Raw genomic sequence first — 23207 nt, 5'->3', positions numbered from 1 at the left:
CCCCTTCTTCCTAAAGCATACATTAAAGGAGACAGTTTTTCTCTGGGATCAATTGCAAGTATCAAATATTTGCAACGGGGTGCAGTTGCACACTTGCAAGCAGTAAGCTGTCAGATGCAAGCAGCTTCCTTCTGTAACTTCACCCTGTAACTTATACAGATACAAGATAGCTCTTAAACGGACCAAATCCTTTTCAATCATTTTCCTACAGTTACCACCTCTGTAAGTTCACATAAAACAGGGAGAACACCTACCCATTAGCTATTTGTGAGATGAACTTCATGTCAGCTATTATAGAATCTACAGGCTAGAAACCACCCAGGATATGCAAGTCTAGTACAGAAAAAGCCAACACTACTTCTAGGGTTACACTTTTCACTTACTCCCCAGACTCTGAATGGCCAAGTCAAGTTTAAAAAAGGTTCAAATGCCTACTCCAAACAGAACCAAGCTAACTTTTACTCTCCAGAAAAGACCCAGCTACAGCAGACACAGTCAGCTGTATGATGCTAGAGAAGAAAGCCGTAGAAGGTTAACAGGTTAGCATTTATAAGCCCAGCCTCAGTTGCACAGGGAAGATGATTTATTTATCTCATAGTCTCTCTTTAGCTTCATGGTTTAAACTGAGAGAACGTTACCACCTCCAACAGATACAATTCAAAGACACAGAACTACTAGGTTATGGGCTTATCAGAATAATAGTAAAAAAGAGAAAGAGAGAGAGAGAGAGAGAGAGAGAGAGACACACACACACAATATTCAGTGCTCCAGTAACAAATCAATATTGCAAAAGGCTCTGGGACTAGTTAATGAAAGCCCCTGTGACAGCAACCAGAGAAGCGGTATTCAGTACGTATCGTGACATAGTAGTTATGATTACCGCAATGTGGATGGGCAAAGCATCACCTTGAAATGCTAGGGTAAACAACCTGGGAGAGCTTAAAACAAATAGAGCAGGGAACCAAAAGAGAGAAGTAAAGATAAGAGGAGGAAAAAGTCTAGATTTAGTGATTAAAATAAAAGCTCAATACTCAGCATAGACTATGTAGAGGTGCTCAAGGTACAGTAAATTCCCCTTGCTCACATAGCTTTCTAAACATTAATAGGTATTGAGGCCAAGTTCCTTGAAGTTACACAAAACATAAGTCATTAGACTTCTATGCATTCTTACCCCACTGCGTGGGTCAGTTAACAACACTTAAAAATAACTAGGCTGAAGATGTCCTCGTACATTTTCACAGATAACTGTTTCAGTGACAGGACTTGTTGCTCAAGCACAAACAAGCACCACCCTTGTCAGGGGATGAGCAGTACCCACAAAGGTCTCTATGCAGACTACAGTGCTAGACAGGATTCATTCAGATGTGGCATAAGCTGCTACTTCATTTCCCAAGAACACTTCAGCTCAATACCTGGGAATGCTTCTGCTCCCTCCTGCTATCTGGAGCACAGCGAATTCCAGCTGAGCTCAGATCTCCACTGCTGGAAGAGGGTTAGGAGACACTTACAAAAAGCTTAAAGCTTGCACTACTTCACATGTGCCTCTGTAAAACGAAATGCTTTTCAGTGCACTACAACAGGCTTAGAAACAAAAGGCAAGTCCACGTATGCCCATGACATAACGGGCAGGGAGCAGGGGCACTTCTCTCCAAGTAACGTAACACAAGTCCTCAAAGCCAGCTGAATTACTTCTGGAATTCCTGCCACTCTACCAGCCAAGTAAGGCTGCAAATCACACATCCCTCAGCTCCACCCCCCCGTCCCCCCTTTAATGCCAGGAGCAGAAGAAACAAATGTGAAAGCAGAAAAGAGAACCTGTTTCCAGAAATTGAAGGACCAATTATTACACTACTGCTAACTAAAAGCAACAGACATTCCTCCACAAGGATCATACAGCTTTACAAGTTCACTTCTAAACTCTGTGCACTAGTCATCTTCCAGCTGCAAAGCTGAAAAATTTAACTGCATCCAGGAAGGCTGATTAGCCCACAAAAGGAAATGAATAACGCTATATTCAACTGAAATTCCTTAGGCATCCAGGAGAAGTGATGGAAGTGGGAGGGAAAAAAAAAAAAAAAACAGAGCAGGAAATAGCGCGAAGGAAAAGCAAAGAGACATAATCAATATAACAGGTCTGCCAAGTCCCGCAGGCCGGGAGGAGCGTTGCAGAGAGGGCCAGCGGCAAGCCGGCGAAAGGAGCCCCCCGCCGAGCAGCAAAGCCCGGCAGAGGACCAGCGGGGCCGCCCTCCGGCGGCAGCGGGGCTGCCAGGCCCCCGCAACCAAGGGAGCGGAAAGCGAGCAAGACCGCCGGGTCCCGGCGGACAACCACGCTAAGGAAGGGCGAGCAGGAAACGGGGACGGACAGCCTGGCCTCGGCGGCGCGAAGCCGCGCAGCCCGCCACCCTCGGGGCACGCAAACACCGCGCCGCCTCTCCGAGCCCGGCGCACCGGGGCCCGGGCCAGACCTCCCCCGGGACGCGGGGCAGCAGCGGGGCAGGCAGCGGCCGGCCTGGCCGACGGGCTCGGCAGCCGCGGGGACGGCGGGCGGGCCCGGGCGGGGCCGCGCGCAGCCCCGCACCTGCCGCCCAACCGCCTGACGGGAGCCGCAGCCCGGCGCGGCAGCCCCGCGGCTGGGCAGGGCGGCGGCGGCGGCGCTCAGCGCCCACGGTAGGCGCGGCGCGGCCCGGCCCTCCCCCCCGCCTCACCTGGCAGCTCCTCCATCACCGCTGCCGCCGCCGCCCCGGGGCTCGCCCGCGCGTGACGTCAGCCGCTACGGAGCGCGCGGTAGGTCACACCGCACCTGGCCCGGGTGCGCGCGCGCGCGCTCGCGCGCGAACCCCCTCCTCCCTTCCCTTCTCTTGCTACTTCTCTTTCCTCGCTTCTACGGCCCTGAGCCGCGCCCCGCCCCCGCCCTTTTCCTCCCCGCAGGCCCAATCGCCGCTCCGCCTCCCGGCGGCCGCAGACCAACCCCCGCCGCCCTCCCGCCCCTTCCGCGGCGCGGCCCGCCCCTCCTGCGGCCGGGGCCAATCAGGGAGCGGCCCCGCCCCGGCCCCGCCCCCCACGTGGCGTGGCGGGCTCCCGCCCCCCGCCGCCCCCCGCCGCCGGGCCCGGCCGCCCCTCCCCCGCCCGGCGGCAGGTACCGACCAACGGCCGTTGGGGCGCGCGCGCCCCGCGCAGCCGCCGTGACTGGGCCCCCGGCGGAGCGCGCAGAGAGGCCCAAGACGCTCAGGTCAATGTAAAACCATTTTTTTTATTCTAAATCACTTTCACAACAGTGAAAATTAGTGAACAGTAACGGTGACGCACTAAGCGAGCCGTTAGGGGCCGCGTGCGGTCTCAGTACAAGGGGAAAGTGCTACAATACAAAAAGCACACCGAGAGAAAGGTAAGAACAAAAGCATTAACACTTTTAGACTATTTCATTCTTGGATTGCCTGGAAATTAAGGACTCTCAGTCATGTTTCTGCAGCCACCTCAGTCTAAAGCCATTGCTTCTCTCACCAGTAGATGGCAACACCCCGCCCCCCAAACCATTAAAAATTCTGTATTTTAAAACATAAGTGTTAGTTAAATCTCGATTAATACCTCTTTTGAGCCTACGACAGTTACTTTTCCGTCCTCCTTGTAGGAAAAAGGCTTTAAAGGGATACCCTACTCCTTCCTGGGTAACCGCAGCTCCTTCTCGGCACCCAGTTTCTCGGTACTCGGGGAGAAGGAAAACCCTCCCTTGTACAACCACGAGAACTTTTCCTTTTCATCAGCAGGTGGTGCTGCCTGCTCACGAAAGCCCGTCAAAGCTGCGACGTTTTTTACAAACTATGGCCGGTTGCTTGTAGGAATGCAATAAATAGCCTTTCTCCTAGAAAGGGTCCTACTTCCCGAGTTACGCACTTGAGAAGAAGCAGATGTAAAAGAAGTTAAGCTTCTCAAAAGTGCCACACAACAAAAGTTGAAGCATTGCTTCAGCTATTTATAGTTGAGAGAGATATTCTGCCAGATTATCAGCAAGTCAGGTATAAACTCGACTGGATGTGGCAAAACACTGCAGAAGCTTTGCAAAATTGTACTTGCCACGTGGAATTTTGGAGGCGGGCAAGTTAAACCTCAGTGAACAGTTTATAATTACAGAAGTTAGCTTGCACAACAATTAATCAAGGTGCCTTGCCCAGGAACCTCATCCATATGCATGAGAAAAAGCCTAACTATTTAAACAAGGCTTCTATGAGTTGATTTGTTTTGTCAGCTGTCAGTCAACTGCCAAGGAAGTCAAAATATTCATCTTGCAGGAAATTATTATGACTATCAGTGATCTGAATCAAAATAATTAAAAATAATTTAAAAAAAAAGTTGGAATTGCCTAGTCAGAAGAAAAATCAAAACTGTTCATCTTGCTAGGGAATCCCTCATAGCTGCTGTTCTGAAAGAATCTACACAAATACATCAGGAATACTTTTTAAAGCTATGTACCCAACAGGATTCCAAAAAGGCTAGTCTTGTGTGCTCACCTTCTGAAACGTTTTTCCCTCAGCACAGAAATGGTTGTAGTTTCCTCCATTATTTCCAATGAATATCTTTGGTAGATATTGCAATGACTCTTGCGCTATAGCCATTTTGTTGTGGCACAGAGCATCTTTACACATCTGTACAGAGAAACTCTTCCAAATGCTCCCCACTGTGGCTAGCAAAGGTAGGATTTCATTCCCCCTCCTGCATAATTTTACAGTATGACAAGTTTAACCTCAAAGCTCACTTTAAAATGTCCCTCATTCCTCTCCCCCAAAAAGCTGATCTCAGATCTGTTAATAGGATTTTATTTGGAGTACATGATCTTGCTTAATGTCTCACAGCCTTAGGAAAAAGAAATGTAGCTACAGTGACAAGGCTGTGAGGGGATTATCCATGGGTGCAGCCAGAGACTGCTGTGAAGAACCAAGGAAGACAACACTGTTTTGTCAGCGGGGAACTGAGCTTGGGTGAGGCAGACAGGTGTGTGTACTGTTCGGCAACCCCAGCCAGCTCCACGACGAGAGCATCTTCCAGTGTCTGGCTCCAGCAAATGCAGGTTTTAAGAAACTGCAGCATAAACTTGTATCCCTTCTTATAACAGCCACTGGAACCACTTCAGCAGGGAGTTTTCCATCACTCCATCAAATAACAGCAAGAAAAGAAAGCATTCTCCAAAGCTGGTTCCATTTGCATCACAAGTCACGCCCAAGGAGTCTCAGCAGTGCTGCAGATGACTTCCTGAAGAAGGCTAGATGTTGATGTGAAGACATCAAACAACATCCGCAACTCCAGCTGGTCCATCGTGGTTGCCAAACATGAGATACAGATCACACTACAGAACTTTGCTTACCTGCCCAGCCTACCTTGGGGCAACTGTCTTTCAAGTAAACCTGTTGTAACTAATTGGCACAGGATTTAAAAGCAGCACTCCTTTTAGAAGTGGAGCTCAAAGCTAGCCCCATGGTTTGTGGCAGGAACCTGTTGTACAAGATAGCTGAGCTGAAATATGCTTTTAAACCAATGTTTAATTTCCAGCTCTGGTGCAAAACGCGAGATTCTTCATTGTGCTGTGGTACCACCAGTTTCTGGAACCCGTGATTAGCTATGGAACCAGACACCAAGAGGTTTAAAATGGGAAGGGGATGCAGTTTGTAACTGTTTCAGAGGCCTCGCTGGCCATGAATATACAGGATAATGGAAAAGATTTATGCAATCAACAGCCAGAACATTATCACCAGAGCCACAAACAGGAAGAGGCGGGATAGGAACTGCTCATCCACATATTGAGGAGTCCCTGGAACAGCTGGAAAACAGGAAGTAAAAAAAACAGTTCAGCTCTTTCAACTTCTCCAGAATATTGTATATTCTGCATATAGCACATTCATAAGTTGAAAAATACGCAAGAAATCCACCTGCAGAAAAACTGTTGCTGACAAGGTTTCCTATCCTTGGGTTGCCTAGCCATGCCAGAAGGTCAGAAGGAAGAGAAGCATCAGCTCCTCAGAGCAGAACTGGCAGTAGGCCTGCTCATGACTAATAGGAGCAGGCAGCTCCAAGTGCTAAGTCCGGACAAGTCCGTTCAGAGTACTGGGGACAAAGCTGAGCTAAGTTCATTGTTGCCAGGTGTTTCCATCCTGAGGAACTTTACAACCTCTGCCTCAGCCTTCCTTCCCCCTCAAGGTGAAATACATCTCTCTGCATATGCAAATGGTAACAGAGTCAAAACTTGCGTGTGTAGCCTTGACCAAGAGAACTGATGAAAAGCGCACAAGCTTAAAGCTCTGGATGGACCTTTCTGGAACTGCTGTATTGAGTCCCCAGATGAAAAGCAGATAAAAGCGTTGGTTAAACGATGGCTGTATATCAGCACACATTTAAATACCCCTCAGTTCAGGCAGACCCCACACAATTTTTCAGTGCAAAGCAAAGTATAGCTGATAGGCAAGTTCATTTGGCCCAAGGACAACACAGGTCCTTTTCAATACACATGTGACATGAAGAATGACCTTCTGGTTTTTTCCTCATAATTCCTAGGCCAAAACACAATGTATCCTCAACCCATATTATAGAGTGAAGTAAATTTACCAGGTGGAACCTTTCACCCAGGAAGTCCAGAAAACGTTGGGCAGTAGGTTTTCTCGTTTGAAACAGGTAGACTCAGTTATTCCTACAGTGCTGATAGGGAGGTGTGTTTCTGGGGATTACCAAACAACTTTTAGAGAACGAGACCACTATTTGAAGTAACTGAACTGTTTTTTCTTAATTAAAAAAAAAAGTGAAATTATTTCACCAGAAAGTGAAATTTTGTCACTTAGCAGGCTATTTTTTTAGAAGTCACAAGTAAGTTTGTAAAACATTTGTTTATGATATGACTCTCCTAGAAGGTAGGACGCACAGTACCTGGAGGAGGTCGCCCGTCATTTATGTTGAATGCTGTGGCAAATATACCAAAGGGAAAGGCCCCAATTCCGAATGACATTTGGAAGCCACCATCCCCAAACCCAAAGCCCTGGAATCCCTGCAGAGAACAAAGCAACAGAAGATTAAAAAAAGGCTACAAATCATTTAAAACATATCTCAAAAACATTTTGCAAAACTGCAGACAAACGTTCCCTCTTGCTGGCTTCTTTCCTAAGGCTGAAGGATTGGCATGCTGTCTGACAACTTTCAGTTTGCCACGCTATTGTTACCTACCTCCCTAGTTCTCCTGGTTGTAAAGTGTTTCACACAGTAGCAACTTTCCCAGAGCAACCCAAAAGTTTGAGAAAAAGGAAACCAGGAACTGCAGTTCTTGCTTGAAGGCCACAAATTAGCCAAAGCATTTCTGTAATTTCTCAACCTAAAACCAGCATATATCTGACAACATATCAAAATCAACATTACCAACGCTATTTAGAACATTTAAATACTGCAATTCTATATTAAGAGCTATTAGCCATATCTAAAGCAAAGGCATTGTGAAAAATAACCTATATTGATTTTTCTGATATACATGCATCACTTAAACATTCAGTAAAGGGATAAATTGCAAGTGGGATGCCTGGAGCATTATAGGGAAGAACAATACCCAAAAAAGTATCAGGGAGCCCGTACCTGAGCTGGCATATAAAGTCATCTGGGGCAGGATTGCAGGACAGGATAAAAGAACAGAAGATGCAACAACACGGACCCATAGGGGGTCCAGAGCAACATTCCATGTCAAGTCAAAAGATAAGTCATCTGTGTCAAGATGAATCGCAACATATAAAAGCAGTGGTAAGAACCAACTGTATGTAAATCTTAAGCAGTTTTGTCATCTTTAACTCCGGAGAGCTCGGTGTCTGTGTCCTGTAATACAGCAAACTGTCCACTTGTCTCAGAATTATACCAGTGATATCAATTCTGAAAAACACTCTGGTCTATCACCTCCCAATAATGGGAGGGATGAAGATGGATTTCACTAGTATAATTTAAGCCAGATGTTTCTGTGTTGATCCTTGATTTGAGGAGTTAGTCTTGACTATGACTCTTCTCAACTGCTTTACCATTAACTCTCTATCGGGGACAGCAAAGCACTCTGCACGGCAGGTCCTGCATTTGTTGGAAACAGGAAGGACAGCATCGCTACTGCTATGTCTTCATACCATATTCCTCTGACTTAAGGCAACACCCGCTAAAAGGTTCAACCGAGATGCAGCAGCTGATTTAATAAGAAGACAACTCCCTGGAGAGAGAGAACGACTGAGCTCCCAATCTATTCAATGCAAAAATGTTCCTTAATCACACCCAGCAGGGTTGTTTGCGTGAAGTGTGAGGCACACAAATGCTCTCTGAGGACCCTGGCTGGAGTTACGTGGAAACACGCAATTGTTTCATCAGGTCTTGCTCACTGTCTGACCTAGTGGCTCTCCCACGTCTGTTTATCGTGTGTGAGCTGCTGTTTATATTCACTGTGTATAATCTCCTCAGCAAAAAAATGGATCCCACTTCAAATTAACATGGATCCAACAGATACACCTACATTCTTTTCATGCAATGCCATGGTACGGTAATATCCCACAGAGAGATGCTAGAAGTGGGTATCAGTGCCAAAAATAGGCATATTCACACATGGATTACACGTTTCCAAGACATCGCCATATGATAAAGATATATTTCCAGAGAGAATTTGCAAAGCAAAGTGTTTCTTGTATTTATCTATGGAGAATGATCAAGTATGAAGAACGGCATTTCCAGTGATGCCACACACGGTTATTTTTGTGAAGCATGATTGAAGTTAACTCATTCTTTGGGATGCTAAGGAGTACTATAGGAATGGAGTTTTCCTGCCACACAGCAGCTATCAGTTATTCACGAACAACCTACTGGGAATGAGCAAGAAACAGTAAGTATAGGATCATCACACAGGATCTTACACACACATCATGCCCTCCAAGATAAATAAATACCACCATCAATAAAAGCAACTTATCTGCTCCGGTTCATTTTTTCACTTACCCCTCTGTTCTCTGGTTCAGGTCTCTGACCCTGGGGTCGTGGTGGAGTTTTCTCTCTGTAGGAAATTCTGCAATTACCTCAAATGCAAGGATAATCACGTGATAATAGCAACTGTCATAGCTTAGCTAATAAAGCAGAACCAACATGGAGCAATCTCTCATAGGGCTATGCTGCAGCAGAACTGGAGGCAGGGTGAGAGAGTAGACCCACCAGCTATATGAACCCTCAGGATCACATACCTGAATTAAGATTTCGCACTTTTGCATAACAAAGTCTCATGGCAAATGCCAGAAACTGAGGACCAATAATGAAGTATGAGCACTTTATACAGCTGCTCCAGTCAGATAACATTAACTGCAACCTACCACTTGTAGCTGATAATTAACACCCAATTCAAATTAAAATAAACTGCCAGATGTACAAGAAATAAGGTGTGCAAACTCAGGCCCCAGAAAAGCCAAAAACATTTGGCGGAAATGTCAGTTCTAGCCAACTTCTGACAACATATTTCACATTGTGAATATAACAATTTAGAAATTTCATCTTGAGAGTTGGTAGTTTTCACACAAACATACTTGTATTTGGGTTCCTTACCTGGGGTCCTGCTGCCCAGTGCTGCCTCTTCCATACAGAGGAATAACTTTATCTCGACTGATTCCTGCTTTGCATACAGGACACACTTGCCTGTTTGGCCTGGTCTCTAGCCACTGAAAGAAAGGAAATGAAAACAAAACAAAGGATCATGAGAACAATAACTTGCAAACCTCTTTTTGCAGCCAAGCAGAGAGACTTCAGCAATTTCTCAGAAAGCCAAGGAGCAAAACATCTTACTAAATGCCAAGTACTCTCCAAAATGTTGGCATTTTGGCTACAGTTCTGCTGTGATTCATCTGCTGATGTGTACACATTCAGAACTGCAACTGAAAATATATGAGAAAACACACAACAGCAACAGCCCGACACAGGCCAAAGGCTAGAGCAGATAGCCTCCTTTCGTCTTTCTTTTCTATGATGCTACTACGATGTATAACACTACATACGCAAAGAGAAGTACGTTCAACCTTTAGCCTACCAACTAAAGCCCTGTCAATTGTCTACATCAACTCTCCTATCAAAATGGGGAATAGTCAGTGGTTAAGGCACTGAAAAGTGGGAGGAAGGTGGAACGCTATCTAAGTTTTCTTTTCACTGAAAGAACAAATTGCAAGTTGTTGCACGTGAAGTTGCATTTGCACATTGTGGTTGCCCTGGAGAGAAAGATGCACACTTGAAAAAAGCGGGATGTTCCAGCTTTTGACAGAATGCTCCAGAGAACCAACGGCTTTATTGTGTAACAGAAGCTGATGAAAGACAAAGTAAAAGGTAACCTGTCTTACCTGGTGTAAACAAGGCCAACTGTGAGCATTCCCAGGACAATTTGTTCAAAAAGCAGAAAAAGAGGGGAAAATAGAATTAGTTACTGACAATTTGATCTGACAAATGTATAAAGTGTACCAGGGATAGCAAAGCTTAGAGACACCAGAATCCTGGAATCCAGTCAGGCCAGTTCCATAACCTCCCGTTAAAATAATTTTTGAAAGGACAGCCCAAGCCTGATCTCTGCTGGTCTTTTCAGGTTATGCAGTCTAAGTAAGTTGCTAACAGGATTCTCTCCATATCACCTCTGACTGCTGCGTCCTCATCCCTACCAGAGGCCCAAATAGAGGCTTAATTCATCTTATGGTGTTTACTGGACAGAATTCCTCTTCCAATTCCATGAAAAGATATCCCTGAGCTAAGATGCAAATTAGAAAAATGACAGTAATGAGACTTCAGAATCTTAACAGAAGTCTTGTGAGGGATGTATAGCAAAAACATTGGCCACGTTCATAGAATCACGCATTAATTCAGGTTGGAAGGGACCTAAGGAGGTCTCTAGTTCAAACTCCTGCTCAAAGCAGGGTCAGGTATGTGATCAGACGAGGTTGCTCACGGCACAAAAATCCCCATTATGCCACTCTTACATTAATGTGGCAACTTAAAAATGGTCAAAGACAAACGAGCAAGCTACGAAGCAAAACTGCTAAGCAGCCATCTGCTTTCAAAGTGATCTTTACGACACTATTCAAACAAGATACAGGCTATTCCTTAAAGGTCCGTTCTTCAAAATCCTTTTGTGACGTTAGCATTGCAATAATCTTATCTTTGGGTATTATCAGCAAGTGATTCTCCATCTTTAGAATAAGTACCTGGACCTTCAGATGTTATATATATCATCATAAAAGAGAACTGTTCCTTTTATTAATGAGCATAATTTAGCCTACTATGTAAAATAAAACAATGTCAATCCTCATTAGCTTTTTGATGTTCAAAAAGGTATATTCTAGACCAATCTTCCCAAATAAGAAATGCCACATGCTTACTGTATTTATGCAATACATTCCCAAATCAGATCAAAGAACCAAATGGCTAGTATTACAACGGCAATACTACGGGAAAAGAGAAATAGCCTACAAATAAATTTTTCTATGATTTCAAAAGAAAAAAAGAGCAAGCTTTGTAGTAAGTATGAAAATAACAGTTTGGTCTCCAGAACCTCCTTTCAGATTTAGTCTTAGGTATGCACAGGCTAGAAAGGCATTTAGGTCTGAACAAGATATCTATGCTAGACCAGAAAGCACAAATAAGATAAGACACTTAGCTAAACATTATCAATGAACACTGAACTATCCAGGGTTTTTTGCTTGTTTGTTTGTTCTTACAAAATTGGAAAGTATAAAAAAATTAACATGCAGGAAAAATGTTCCCCGGACTACCACCATTTAACAGAGAAAAAACAGTTTAGGAGCAAAAAGGTAAGCTGCACCCAAACCAAAGCCAGGGACCTTCTGCAGTTTTTACAGTAAAACAGATTTTTATTCGATATTTAACATTGTAAAAGTCATAGGCTTTTGGGTGATCAGAGACACATGAGCTGTAGCAGATGTTTTGGTTTCTCTGTGGGGACTTGAGTACTTACCAGAAGAGATGTCCACACAGGCTGATAACTGCATCCTTGGCAGTGTCTAAACAGATGTTACATTCAAAAGTGCTGTCCTGATTAGTACTGTCCCCAGCACCGTTGCTGCTACTGCTGCCACTGGTCCCTCCAGTACTGGAGTTTTCCGTTGATGTAGAAGTAGCGGGTCCTTTGCTTGCCATCCTCAGGAGCTGCCCAGATGCAAGGTCAAGAAAATTTTCCTATTGGAATCCTAGCAGTGAGAAAAGGAAAAACACTTCATTAGTATTATAACGTCAACATAAATAAAAGAACATTTGAATCCGGTTAATGATGGCTTCAGTTTAACATAGCCAAGATGGATCTTTTTTTTAGAAAGTAAGCTACTTTGAAGTCCTGTAGTATGACCTGGCTAATCATGTGACACGTATTTCAAAGTTACTGATCAACAGTCTAGACCCACAGCCAAAACAAAGCCACCCTATTTTCTCATAAATGCCATTTTCTATGAGGAAAAAAACGAAAGAAAGAAAGAAAAAAAAATTGGCTCACCTAGTCATATGTGCTCTTCCAAGAATTCAGCACAAACCATAACTCTCTAAGTGCAGTCTGAAATAGGATTTAATCATGAAGCAATTCATGGAAAGAAGCTTATTTTCAGATTCAGATTGGGCAGACTGACTCAAAGCATATATTTAAGTGCAATGATCATTAGTTTGGATTATCATGAATGATAATCATGGAAAGCGGGAGTGGCTTGGCACTTGATGTGTCTCATCAGCCACATCTTGCTGTTATCACAGCAGTGGGTTGACATGACTAGCAAACATTTCTAGCACTTTCAAACTATCAAATATTTTTAATAATTCTAGTAGTAATGCAGAAGTACTAAAAATCTTACTTTAATATGCTGCTGACATGCTTTCAGCTCTCATTAACATCATCACGTCTATCAAAGACCATTTAGTTTATTGCAATAAAAACAACCTCCCCAGTCTATTTCCTAGATATGCAAATTCCATACCTAAAGCTCTGAGACATGCCACAAGGAACCTATATTTCCAGAAACATACATTTCTGCCAGATTTCCAGAAACATAAATTTCTGCCAGTACAAGGTTTTTAATCCAAGAGCTAAGAATTTCAGCAATGACAGAAATTAACCAAAACAAGATCATTTTAAAACTTCCATTGTGCCTTTCATGAAACTCTGACATCCTGCTGCTGCTGCAGGGATATGAATATCTAGATAAGGCTGTGAGAGGGGAACAGGTGACTATCTCAACCTTTTGCAAGTGCACGAACAGTTAAACAGTTAAGAATTTGAAAAAGGCCATCTGAACTTTTCAGAAGCTATTTTCTTTGTGAACTTACCCCACAAGCACTAGCACAGGCTTCCTTTGTGTCCCCTCTTTGCAGCAGTGCTGAAGCACAGGTGCAGAGCAGCAAAACAAAATCTCCGTATCTCTAGCTGTTACTGTCAACAGCTCTTTTCATACAATTCAATGCCACTACAGTGTCAAGAAAACGTCGTAGTCAAGCCTCATCAAGGTATTGCATCAATGACACTAAGTTACAGCTGGCAAGAAGAAGAAATTTTTTTTTGCAGAGCTTTTTCACTCAGTTACATCATTTTGCACGGTGTCCCAGAAGGGTAGCTTAGTAGTCACAGATGCTGTGCTTTAACATACATTGCTTTCAGCACTGCTGACTCTTAGCATTTCATACTATTGACTTCATTTACACTCATCAGCAAAACAGTTCACTGTACATCTAAAATTAAAATTCATGTTAGTTCCAAGCAGATGGAAGCGCTGCGAGCCCACAAACTGCACACTAAACACACTTGGGAGTTTTCACACATCCTTACTACCAGAATCTTCAGTATAATCAGCCTATCTTGCTCAGGATTTTAATGTTTGAAAACCTACCAGCTTCGGACCTATACACACTGGGAATGAAAATCAACATTAAAAAAACCCTCCCTTTAACTAAGGAAATCAACACATTCTCAAAGAGCACTAACATAATTTTCTGGACTGGACACAGAAGAGGTATGGTTATTCAGCTTGCCGCATAACGTAAGCAAAAACACGTAGAGGAAGCACATAAGTGAACTCTTCTGTCCCTAAAACCAATGAAGGAAACAAGATCTCCTTTTCTCCCAATTAAATTACATATATTTAGCACTCAAAACTTGGAGACTCCTCAAAAAGCTAAAATCTGTATCTTCATAAACCCCTGCTTTAAAACTCTTTGCTTGCAGTAACTGTGAAAAATAAATAAATCATCAAGTGTATGAGGAAGGATGACACAAAAATCATTATTATAGAGTATCATCATTGTAGAATATCATTAATGCAAAGAAATAAAGATGGCTGAGACAGAAGAAAGATCAAAATAATATAACATGACAGGCATTGAAAATACCCTCCTAGAAGGTCGTTCCTTACTCTGAACCAGAATCCTCTTCTAGTTCTTTCTCCATACACTGTTTGGCCCTGATGCACCGACAGGATTTAACCAGTTTAAAATATCAAAAATGGATCAAAGCACAACAACAAAAATAACCAAAAAGCAATCTTACTCTGAAAAACCTTCTAAATCCTTTGCTTTTGTCTGTGGAATACTGTTTAATACAACTAGGACTATAGCAGGCCCTGTAGGGGTGTGTTCATCTGCAAAGCACGCTGCATATACGATGAAGCAAGCATGAAACAGCGTCTGATGACTAAAAGGTGCATTTGATAATTGTACGCTGCATCACTCATGAGCTTAGCCTGTGAATCCTAAAGTAGCAGTTCAACCACAAATTCAATTTGTCCAAGTGTAGAACAAGTTCAAAACTGTAGAAATGTCACCTGAACTACTTTAAACTCAGAGACAAAACTTAAAAAAACAGCAAACCAGGCCAAACGGAGCCCAGTTTCTGTTTGATCTAGAAATCAGAAAAAAGGAAGATTGCAAGTGCCCTGGGACACACCACGACTTTTGGGGTTAAGTAAATAGAACGTAGAGAGGACTGGCTGGACAGATGCCAGTCCAAGTTTGCTAAACCCTCGTCCTTCAGATCAGCTCTTAAATCCAACCTCAGAGGCATGATGAGTGGCAAACAAAACAAGTGAAAGGATATAAAAATCAGTTGAGATCTAATGGCAAGCATGCAAAGATTTTCCTGCCCTTCTTTGTTCTCTAGACATGTATGGGAAAATAATATCTTTGTACTTAAGAGCCATCTATATCTGCTGTTTGTTTCATTTAAGTCATCACCTCCTGTGATATCCCAACAGATTGCTCTGAAAAATGACTACATCGCTGACAACTACTGCATCCAGAGAATCAAGATTGGCAACAAATGAAGTAGTCTGCCTAAATAAAGCGTGCTGGAAGGGATGGAGGGTGAAGAAGGCATGGCAGAGAAGATGTACGTCTAGGGATCCAGCGTGCATCCCACTGTGCTGTCCAAAGAAAAAGTATGGCTGATAGAGCTGGCAAACTTGGACCCCTGAGAAGTAAACGGCACACTGGGACCTGAGCGCTGCGGGACAGCTGCAAGCGCAGGTGGTCCATGAAAGAAGTGGAGGAAATCAGTAAGGACTGTATTAATACAAGTCTCACGAACAAGCAGTGAGAAATAAATTTGAGTAAATATTTTTAAAATTTAAAAAAAGAAAAAAAAAACCATAGAGCTAGTATGAGAAACTGCACAAGAGAAATATGTGAGCCCAATGGATCCTGTAAAAGATGATGTTTCTTAACTTAGCAAGAAAAATTACTACATTTGCCGAAGTACACTGACCTGCCTCTAAAAAACAACAGAAACTTTTCAGGACAGACTGGGACAGCTTCCACCATAAGTTAAACCATGCAAAAAATTCCATTGGAAACACAGCAGGTGAACAGTAATTCAACCTGAGAGAGAGAGAGAGAGAATATAAATTAAAAGCTGATGTCACTCTGTGAGAAACAATTGTGGAATATATGCTCATAGCACTGTAACATTAGAATGTTTGAAAAATTTACTTTGTAATGTTCCTTCATGAGCATGAAGAAAAAAATCTCAGCAAGGCTACAGAACTCTGGCTTGTTTATTCATAAAACATACCTTTTATTTATTTTTGCAATGTCTAATATATAACAATGAAATAAAAAGAACAGCACTGTTGGATTAGAAATTCTACTAGAAAGACACACTCCCATATTTCTTTTGTTAATGAGACGTATCTTATCTGAGATTACGCAAATTGAAACAATCTAGGTCTAGTTTGTGATACAAGTTCTCATTTAGTTTCTGAACTTCTTTCTGTTTAAGTGCGAAGGAAGATTTGTTAGGCTACTTTTCTTATAATTACTGTGACTGTGATTTTCGGATGCAGATATGACAAATTAAAAAAAGAGAAAGTATTAATGTTAGAAGTTTTATCAAATTCTAAGAATATTACCAAGATTTTATATAAACGTACCTAATCATAAGTCTAAGAAAAATCTGATACTTAAAAGTATTCGAGTTGTCTGGACTTCAATTAAGATAATCATTGACAGTGCCTAGAAGAACATTTACTTCTTGATAGTCATTTTAAGATAGATACTCATAGTAAATACATGACTGAAGTCCTACAGTTAATTATTAAACACGCATTTATCTCACCACCTTTTTATTCCATTCAGCCTCCCAAACACGTTACATGTTAACTCCTCCAAACCCTTTTCTGCGAGCACACCTTTCCACTTCCCAGAAACTCCATGCCATCATGCACCTGCTTCTTAGTATTACAGAAAGCGGACCCAACCACAAGCCTGCCCACCGGCTTGATCTGGCGAACGCATCTGTTTTGCTCACGGAGCGACGAGCCGTCGCGCGGCCCCGTTTCGTTAACCGGGATTCTGCAGCGCGCCTGCACCGCGGGCACCGCTTCCAGGACGCGAGGCGCGCGGAGAGGCTGCCCGGGGGACTCGACATGCCTCCCGACACGCTTACAAGCTCTCAAAAAAGCACGGGATTCAGATCGTTCTTTTTCTTTAAACGATTCCATAAAACCTGTATCATAGACTCGAAGAAGAGATGTTATCCTCCTGCCTCAGGAAGTCCAAAGGAAAAAAAGAAATCTGCTATAACCAGCTGGGTGGTATCACCTGAACGTTTTCCTGGTCCGGGGCGTTATGTAAAATATTTGTTAGAATCAAAGGCCCCTAAAGCGGGCTAACCGGGCTGGCACCGAAACGTGCACAAGAGGAGCCCGGCGTGCCGCAAGCAGAGCCAGCGGCCAGCAGCCCGCCGCGCCCGGCCGCCGCCTCGCTCCCCGGCACCGGGGAGGGAAAGGAAAACCGCCCCGGGAACCCCCGCCCGGCCCGGCCCGGCCCGGCCCGCCGCCGCCGCCCGCCTCGCTGACCGCGGCCTGTAACCGCGGCCCGGGCCCGCCCCGCCGCCGCCGCCGCCAGGCCCCGGCCCCCCCGGCCCCTCCGCCGCCAGCCGGCCGCGTCTCGGCGCGTCTCACCGGCGGGTCCCGCCGAGCCACGGAGCCGAGCCACGGAGCCGCGCCGCCCGCCGCCGCCGCCGCCGTCACCTGCTGCCCCGGAAGCCGGGCCCTGACGGGAAGGGACGGGACGGGAAGGGACCGGCCGGCCGCCCCCCTCCGTCGGCGAGGGCTGGCCTGCTGCGGGGGCGCCTCCGGCGGAGGCGGCGGGCGGCGGGCGGCGGGCGCGCCCCTCTCCCCTGGCAGGAGCCGGGCCGAGGCGGGCCGCGGCCTGCCCCGGAGGCAGCCTGGCGGCGGGGCGCAGCCACGGTCCCTCCCGCCCGCGGCGGCGAAGCGGTGCTTCAGTGTTGTCCTCAGGGGAGCAGGTGTAAGGTCAGCCCTTGCCGTTTGGGCCTCGTAGGGTAGCTGAAGCAATCCGAGGAGCAGTTGCTGCCACAGGCGGCACAGCCAGGGGATGTATCCAGCGTTTTATTTACGTTTTAGGTCTCTGAAGAATGGAATGATTTTATTATGCGTTTCTGCAGGGACGTATTTACAGTGTCCCCGTTCCACTTGTAGTGAGTGCTTCCTTTTTAAAGTAGAAGGGATCCAGAGGAAGGCAGTGAATAAGATGAATGGTGGATGAATGGAAAGGATTACGTACAAGAAGATGATGAAAATTTTAATCTTGCTTACAGACAAGGTTCATTGGAGAGGACAGATTTGTTTAAAATAGTAGGTCAGATGGAGAATATGGATGGCACACTCAGATTTTCTCCCACTGCTAAAGCCTAATTGAATTGAATGGCAATAATAAAGGATGCAAGGGAACGCTTGCTTTTTTGAAGCCCATAAATTACTAGCTTTCAAAGAGCTGTATATCACATGTGTAACGGGGACATATCTATATGTGTGAATTTCTTTTTTCTAATGGTGTCATGTATATCATTCTTCAGTGTGGCTGGTAGCTGCTAGAGTTAGAGAACGCTTGTTGTACCGCGGTCGCCAGTTCATTCCCGTTGGCGTACTAGTGCACGTGGATTTCCTCTCTTCTTCAGGGCTGACTGACAAAACTGACAAATATAATGTTGGCATTTCCAGTACGCCCAAAGTGCTTCCTAAAATTCTACTTACGAAGGGGTCGTACATACATCAGGAATCCAAGCCCTCCATTCTTTGTTTTATCCTGCTGTATTCTCAGCCCACTGTTACTCTCATTCAGTGTCAAATCACATTTGAGAAAACCCTTCCTTGACATTTCCGTGCTAAAGAGTTGCTGTCTGTTAGTGGCTTTTTGCCCTCATTTGACAAAAAGGGCCGTTTCGAAGACCGTCTGTTCACTTTGCTCCTCGGTTTCCAACACCACAGCAGAAAGGTGGGAAATCATAGAGCAATTTCTGGCAGGTGACAGGCCGTCTTCTTTCTTTTGTTTTTCCTCCCCCCCCCCGCACTGTATCTCTCAAAACTGCCGCACGTCAAAGGCCCGTGAGCACGCTGAGGTTTGCCTGCCCGCTTGAGTAAAACATCCTTTGAAGCGTCTGGTGTTTGTCATCTGTGAAGGTAAATAACGGAGCTAAAATACTGTACGGAAATCCCCAGGCCTTGGAAGGAAAGGGCCGGGGAGGGTGCTGCGAGTCCGGAGGAGAGCTCCGCGGACAGCCCGGGCAGGCGGCCTCAGGCCGCCGAGCGCACCTTCCCCCAGGCCGCCTTCCGCGCCCGCCGCTCCCGCCCGGCACGACTACAGTCCCCAGCGTGCCTCGCGGCACGACTACACCCCCCAGCGTGCCTTGCGGCCAGACCGCAGCCCCAGCGTGCCTCGCGGCCGGCGCGGCTTCAAGATGGCGGCGCGCAGGGGCGGTTCGCGCCTAGACGCGGGCTCGGGCTCGGACTCGGACAGCAGCGGCGGCAGCGGCAGGGATGCGGCGGCGGCGGCGGCGGAGCGGTTCCAGGAGGCCGCCTGGGACTGCGCCGGGCAGGCGGCGGCGCGGGCGGGGCCGCCTGGCGGTGAGGGGCGGCGGCAGCCGGGCTCTGTCCTCCGGCGGGTTTGGGCCGCGGCCCCCGCGCAGCGTCTCCAGCCCCGGGTCCCCGCGGCGCGGGGGGCTGCGCCGGGCCGGGTCGGGCCGCTTCGGGAGCGCCGCCGGGGCGGGGGGCGGCCCCCGGGTACCGCCGGGCCCCTGGGGAGTTCCTCCTTCCCCCCGCCCCGAGCTGTTTCCCCCTGAAGCTTTGTAGCGTAGCACCACATCTGCGGGAGCAGGATTAACGATGTTGTGGGCACCGGTTTTTCTAACTTGCTTTTGCTTTCTTTCTTTGGCAGGTGGTTTTAGACAGGCTCGTTTGCCGACAGCTCAGCCTAGTCTAAGGTATCTTTGGTTTCAAAATTCTGTTCTAGTGAAGAAAAATTTAACGCAGTAATGTGTCTGTGTTACCTACCGTTAGTGCCTTGGGATGCTCCCTACCGAAAGGCATTGTTCTCTCTCAGAAACTGGGCCAACAGTGACCTGCAACGGTGCTTAAACCCTCCCAAAAGCTAACATTTCTTTAAGTACGTTTCTCATCCCTCTAGCGGCAGGTCCGTGTAGAAGTAGAAAGCTATTAGCACTTTCACGCACAGCCTTAGTTCAGAGTGTCAGACACCTACCACCTTTGTAAGGGCCCTGTGTAGGTGTTAGTACAATTATATGTAATGAAGTTTCTTTTCCTCTTAGAAAGAAAGCATTATACATAGAAAGACCATTTCAAAAAAAGGTTACGGTTGCAAAGCCAGATACTTTTATCAACTAGGAAAACAACACCTGAATTAAATACTTGCCATGAAGGTGATGTTGTCCTACACAGGTTTACAATGTTCCTGTAGATTCTGTGTCTAAGACCTTCTGCCTGGCAACTTAAAATCCTCTCTCCCAGGACAGATGTTGCAAGACCTGTGGCATCTATGCAGTGTACCTCAAAGTTGTTTTCTTCAGGAACCACCTGCAAGCAAAGGGATGTCCTGACATCATATGTTTGCTCTTGTTGTCTCTTTCAGTGTGAAAATCACCCAATTATTAACTGTCCTGGAGATGCCTAAATAGCTTTCGTCTCTCTCTTGGATGCTGAAGTGATGCTGCTGAGCTATTTTGCAGCATTTTAGCAGTCTTCCCTATCAATTAAGTAGGAATAGGTTACTAGAGGCTAGGAGGCTTTTCAGTTGCTTGTCTCCTGTGTGGATGAGAGCAGCAGATCTTATTGGCCTTGAAAGAGATCATCATTGTTCTTATTTTAAACAGGCGCAAGGTGAATGGTCATGATGAGGATGGAAATGAGCTACAGACCACACCAGAATTCAGAGCACATGTCGCAAAGAAACTGGGAGCAATGCTAGACGGGTATTGGCATGTGATATTAAAAGGTTTATTCTGGGGGTAAAGTAGCACTGATGTTTTTGCGTTCTAAAAATGGGAAATTAAAGATTTGAGAGCAATGAGGATATGAAGGACAAATTGTTTATTTGCTTGTCCCCTTCGTTCCTGTATCTACTGCAAGCTTCCACTCTTCTGTGAGCTGACCTGGCCCATGTGCTGTGCTCCTCTTGTACAGGCCTCCTGTGCGGTACAGCCTGTCTCCGTTCACCTCTGTGGTGAACATGTAACAGGGAGCCACTTAAAGGCTGGCATGCGACTCTTTCATTTATTCTTACAATCTAAAATGTTCAGAGTTGTGCTGGCAGCACGCTGTGTTCACAAGCTGCCTCTGACTGTGGGTGCCGCTGTCTTTATTGCGTACACATGGCTCTAAGAACTAGAACTCCTGGTGTTCTGAGTGGGCTTTTTGAAATGTTGCTTGCAAGTCATGCTTATGGCATGTGATGGTAAGAGGTGAAGGCATGGTCTGCTCTGAAAGGGCAAAATGAAACCACTTCACTAGGAAAAAGAAAGAAACTATGTAACATCTCCCTACAGTCTTGTTTCCTAGAAGTATCCAACTTTATCTCAGTTTGGCTGCACAAACCTATCTGACTGTGGTTTTCTGCTTAGTTTTATCACTGTCTTGAAGGATTCATCAGGACCTTCACAAACTTCTGTGCAAGAGTCTGACTCTGGAGATGATGGTGAGTTCTAGTCACAGCCATTGTGGCTCTCTTCGGACATTGTTAATTAATAATAAGTGGCATGGATGCTCTCCAGTGCCAGTTATACACACAACTAATTGCAGAGCGCTTGCAGTGGAAGAATTTGTGTTGATATCACTAAGGACTGGCATGTTGACGTTATGATCTCTGTGCCTTATCTGGTTCCTCTCAGATTTTTTGGCCCAAATAATTGCTGTCTAGCACTTTAGCAATAGGAAGATTAACAGCAGTGAGGCCTCCTAGAGAGACTGCTATTGATTGCTTTCACCTCTGTATTATAGCTTGGCTAAAATTCCCTTTATGCCTTTTGCATATTTTAGGCTTTCGCCTCTTCTCCTCCTCCATCCCAGGAGATTCTGGGAAATCGGAACCTTCTCCTCCAGCAAGGAGGAGACAACCGTCTAGCTCCAGGTGAGGTCCTGTCAGCTGCTTTGCTCCTGAAGTGCTACTATTCTACCTCCGGTTTCAGAGGCAGCTGGGACACTCCCATGGGAATAGAAAGCTGAAGAACTTGAGAAGCATGTTTTTATGACTCTTATGTTGAACTTTAGCAGATTTTTTTTTAAATGCTGGGGAACTAGAAACATTTCTGAGAAATGATCTTACCCTTCCTAGTATGTGTAAAGAATGCTCAGCCTTCAAACGCATTAAATGCTAACTGGAGTACGTGTTGGAGTCCCAGAGTCACTGGATGTTTTGATCAGGTGTTCTGATGTTAGATTACTCCGTGCTTCGGGTGAATTCAGGGCCGATTTTAACACAGTTCCCTTCCCTTTTGTCACCTTTCCAGTGACCTGGACAGCGACGAAGAATGGCAAAAGTACCAGGAGGCTGCTGTGTCAGCTGCAGACATCCTGAAGCAAAGTGCTTTCCCTGCGCTGTCCCAGGATTCCAGCCAGGATCTGAATCACTGTTGTGTAGAGCCCAGCCAGAAGAAAAAGAAGAAAAAGAAAATCAAGGGAGAGAACAAGATTCAAGACAAAATAGTAGAAGTGGCAGAGGGTGACCAAACCAGGAAAGATTTGTGGTGTTTGGTATCTACAAATGGACAGGATGAGAGGCAGGACAGAAATAATATAGAGACAACACTGTTGCCAGAAATAGTGAGGAAGAAAAAGAAGAAGAAAAAAAAAGAATGAAGATTTGTTCTGCAAACAGCAGATGATTGTGATAGATGAAGGATGCTGAAAAGAAACTAACAAAGAAAAAGCTGCTGCAGATGAGGGAAAATTAATAGGCTGAGCTTCTGTTTTAAAAGCTCAGTGGCCTTACTAAATTCTTACTAAATGAGTTCCTTTGTTGTTGGCATCCCTGGAGGAAGGGAACATTGTCCTTCCCTCACAGCAGTTATATGTGCTGGTGCTTATGCGGACCTAGTGCTGAAAGATTAAATACTGTGCCTAGACTTACGGGACAAAGGGCTGCATCTGTCCTCCCATGTTCCTTCTCTTGGTCAAACCAAATCTTGTGTCCCAGAGAAAGTATGTGATGGTTTGAATTTGATGTATATGAACAAGTGATCGACTCCTTTTTCTCCTTGCCTCCCACTAGGTGCTTGGGAGGAACAGCCCCAGCTTGGGAGAGAGACTCACTTATCAAAAGCATCCTGGCAGATGTCAGGGCCTACTTATTTTTCGATGATCATCATGACAATCTGTTGTTGAAACCTGCCATGTTATTAATCCTTC

The 23207-nt window shown here is 45.4% G+C and overlaps 3 protein-coding genes across 8 annotated transcripts in view; 1 reads left to right on the top strand and 2 right to left on the bottom strand.

Annotated features, from left to right (window-relative positions):
• LIMK2 (LIM domain kinase 2) overlaps window positions 1-2909 on the bottom strand; it is a 33664-nt gene extending 30755 nt beyond the window's left edge. For 2 of the 4 annotated variants that reach the window (XR_011135209.1, XM_068911786.1), the window contains exon 1: window positions 2706-2909. Coding sequence is in view for 1 of the 4 variants with exons in the window: in XM_068911786.1 (XP_068767887.1) it covers window positions 2706-2721 (16 nt within the window). In the remaining 3 variants the exon portion in view is untranslated. The remainder of the gene's footprint in view (window positions 1-2705) is intronic. The other 2 variants (XR_011135210.1, XM_068911789.1) reach the window with 1 other exon arrangement.
• A 321-nt stretch (window positions 2910-3230) lies between these two features.
• Window positions 3231-17603, bottom strand: RNF185 (ring finger protein 185). Of its 3 annotated transcripts, XM_068911778.1 has the most exons (8): window positions 17454-17585; window positions 15758-15870; window positions 11981-12212; window positions 10359-10377; window positions 9577-9689; window positions 8983-9037; window positions 6907-7024; window positions 3231-5809 (listed from the first exon to the last, which is right to left on the bottom strand). In XM_068911778.1, the coding sequence occupies exons 3-8, from the start codon at window positions 12160-12162 to the stop codon at window positions 5712-5714; spliced, it is 585 nt and encodes a 194-aa protein (XP_068767879.1). In that variant the 5' UTR covers window positions 12163-12212; window positions 15758-15870; window positions 17454-17585; the 3' UTR covers window positions 3231-5711. The 3 variants fall into 3 exon arrangements, with proteins under 3 accessions (XP_068767879.1, XP_068767880.1, XP_068767881.1); XM_068911779.1 differs by lacking the exon at window positions 15758-15870 and having other exon boundaries at window positions 17454-17603; XM_068911780.1 differs by lacking the exons at window positions 15758-15870; window positions 17454-17585 and adding an exon at window positions 13333-13465.
• A 1608-nt stretch (window positions 17604-19211) lies between these two features.
• Window positions 19212-22924, top strand: C17H12orf43 (chromosome 17 C12orf43 homolog). The gene is made up of 6 exons (XM_068911777.1): window positions 19212-19415; window positions 19726-19771; window positions 20678-20776; window positions 21425-21498; window positions 21840-21930; window positions 22310-22924. The coding sequence occupies exons 1-6, from the start codon at window positions 19250-19252 to the stop codon at window positions 22656-22658; spliced, it is 825 nt and encodes a 274-aa protein (XP_068767878.1). The 5' UTR covers window positions 19212-19249; the 3' UTR covers window positions 22659-22924.
• Window positions 22925-23207: the final 283 nt, after the last annotated feature.

The sequence above is a fragment of the Struthio camelus genome, chromosome 17 (genome assembly GCF_040807025.1).
Source record: "Struthio camelus isolate bStrCam1 chromosome 17, bStrCam1.hap1, whole genome shotgun sequence".
Taxonomy (NCBI): Eukaryota; Metazoa; Chordata; class Aves; order Struthioniformes; family Struthionidae; genus Struthio; species Struthio camelus.
The sequence above is the reverse complement of the archived record's forward strand: the minus strand, read 5'-3'. Positions and strand labels throughout refer to the sequence as shown.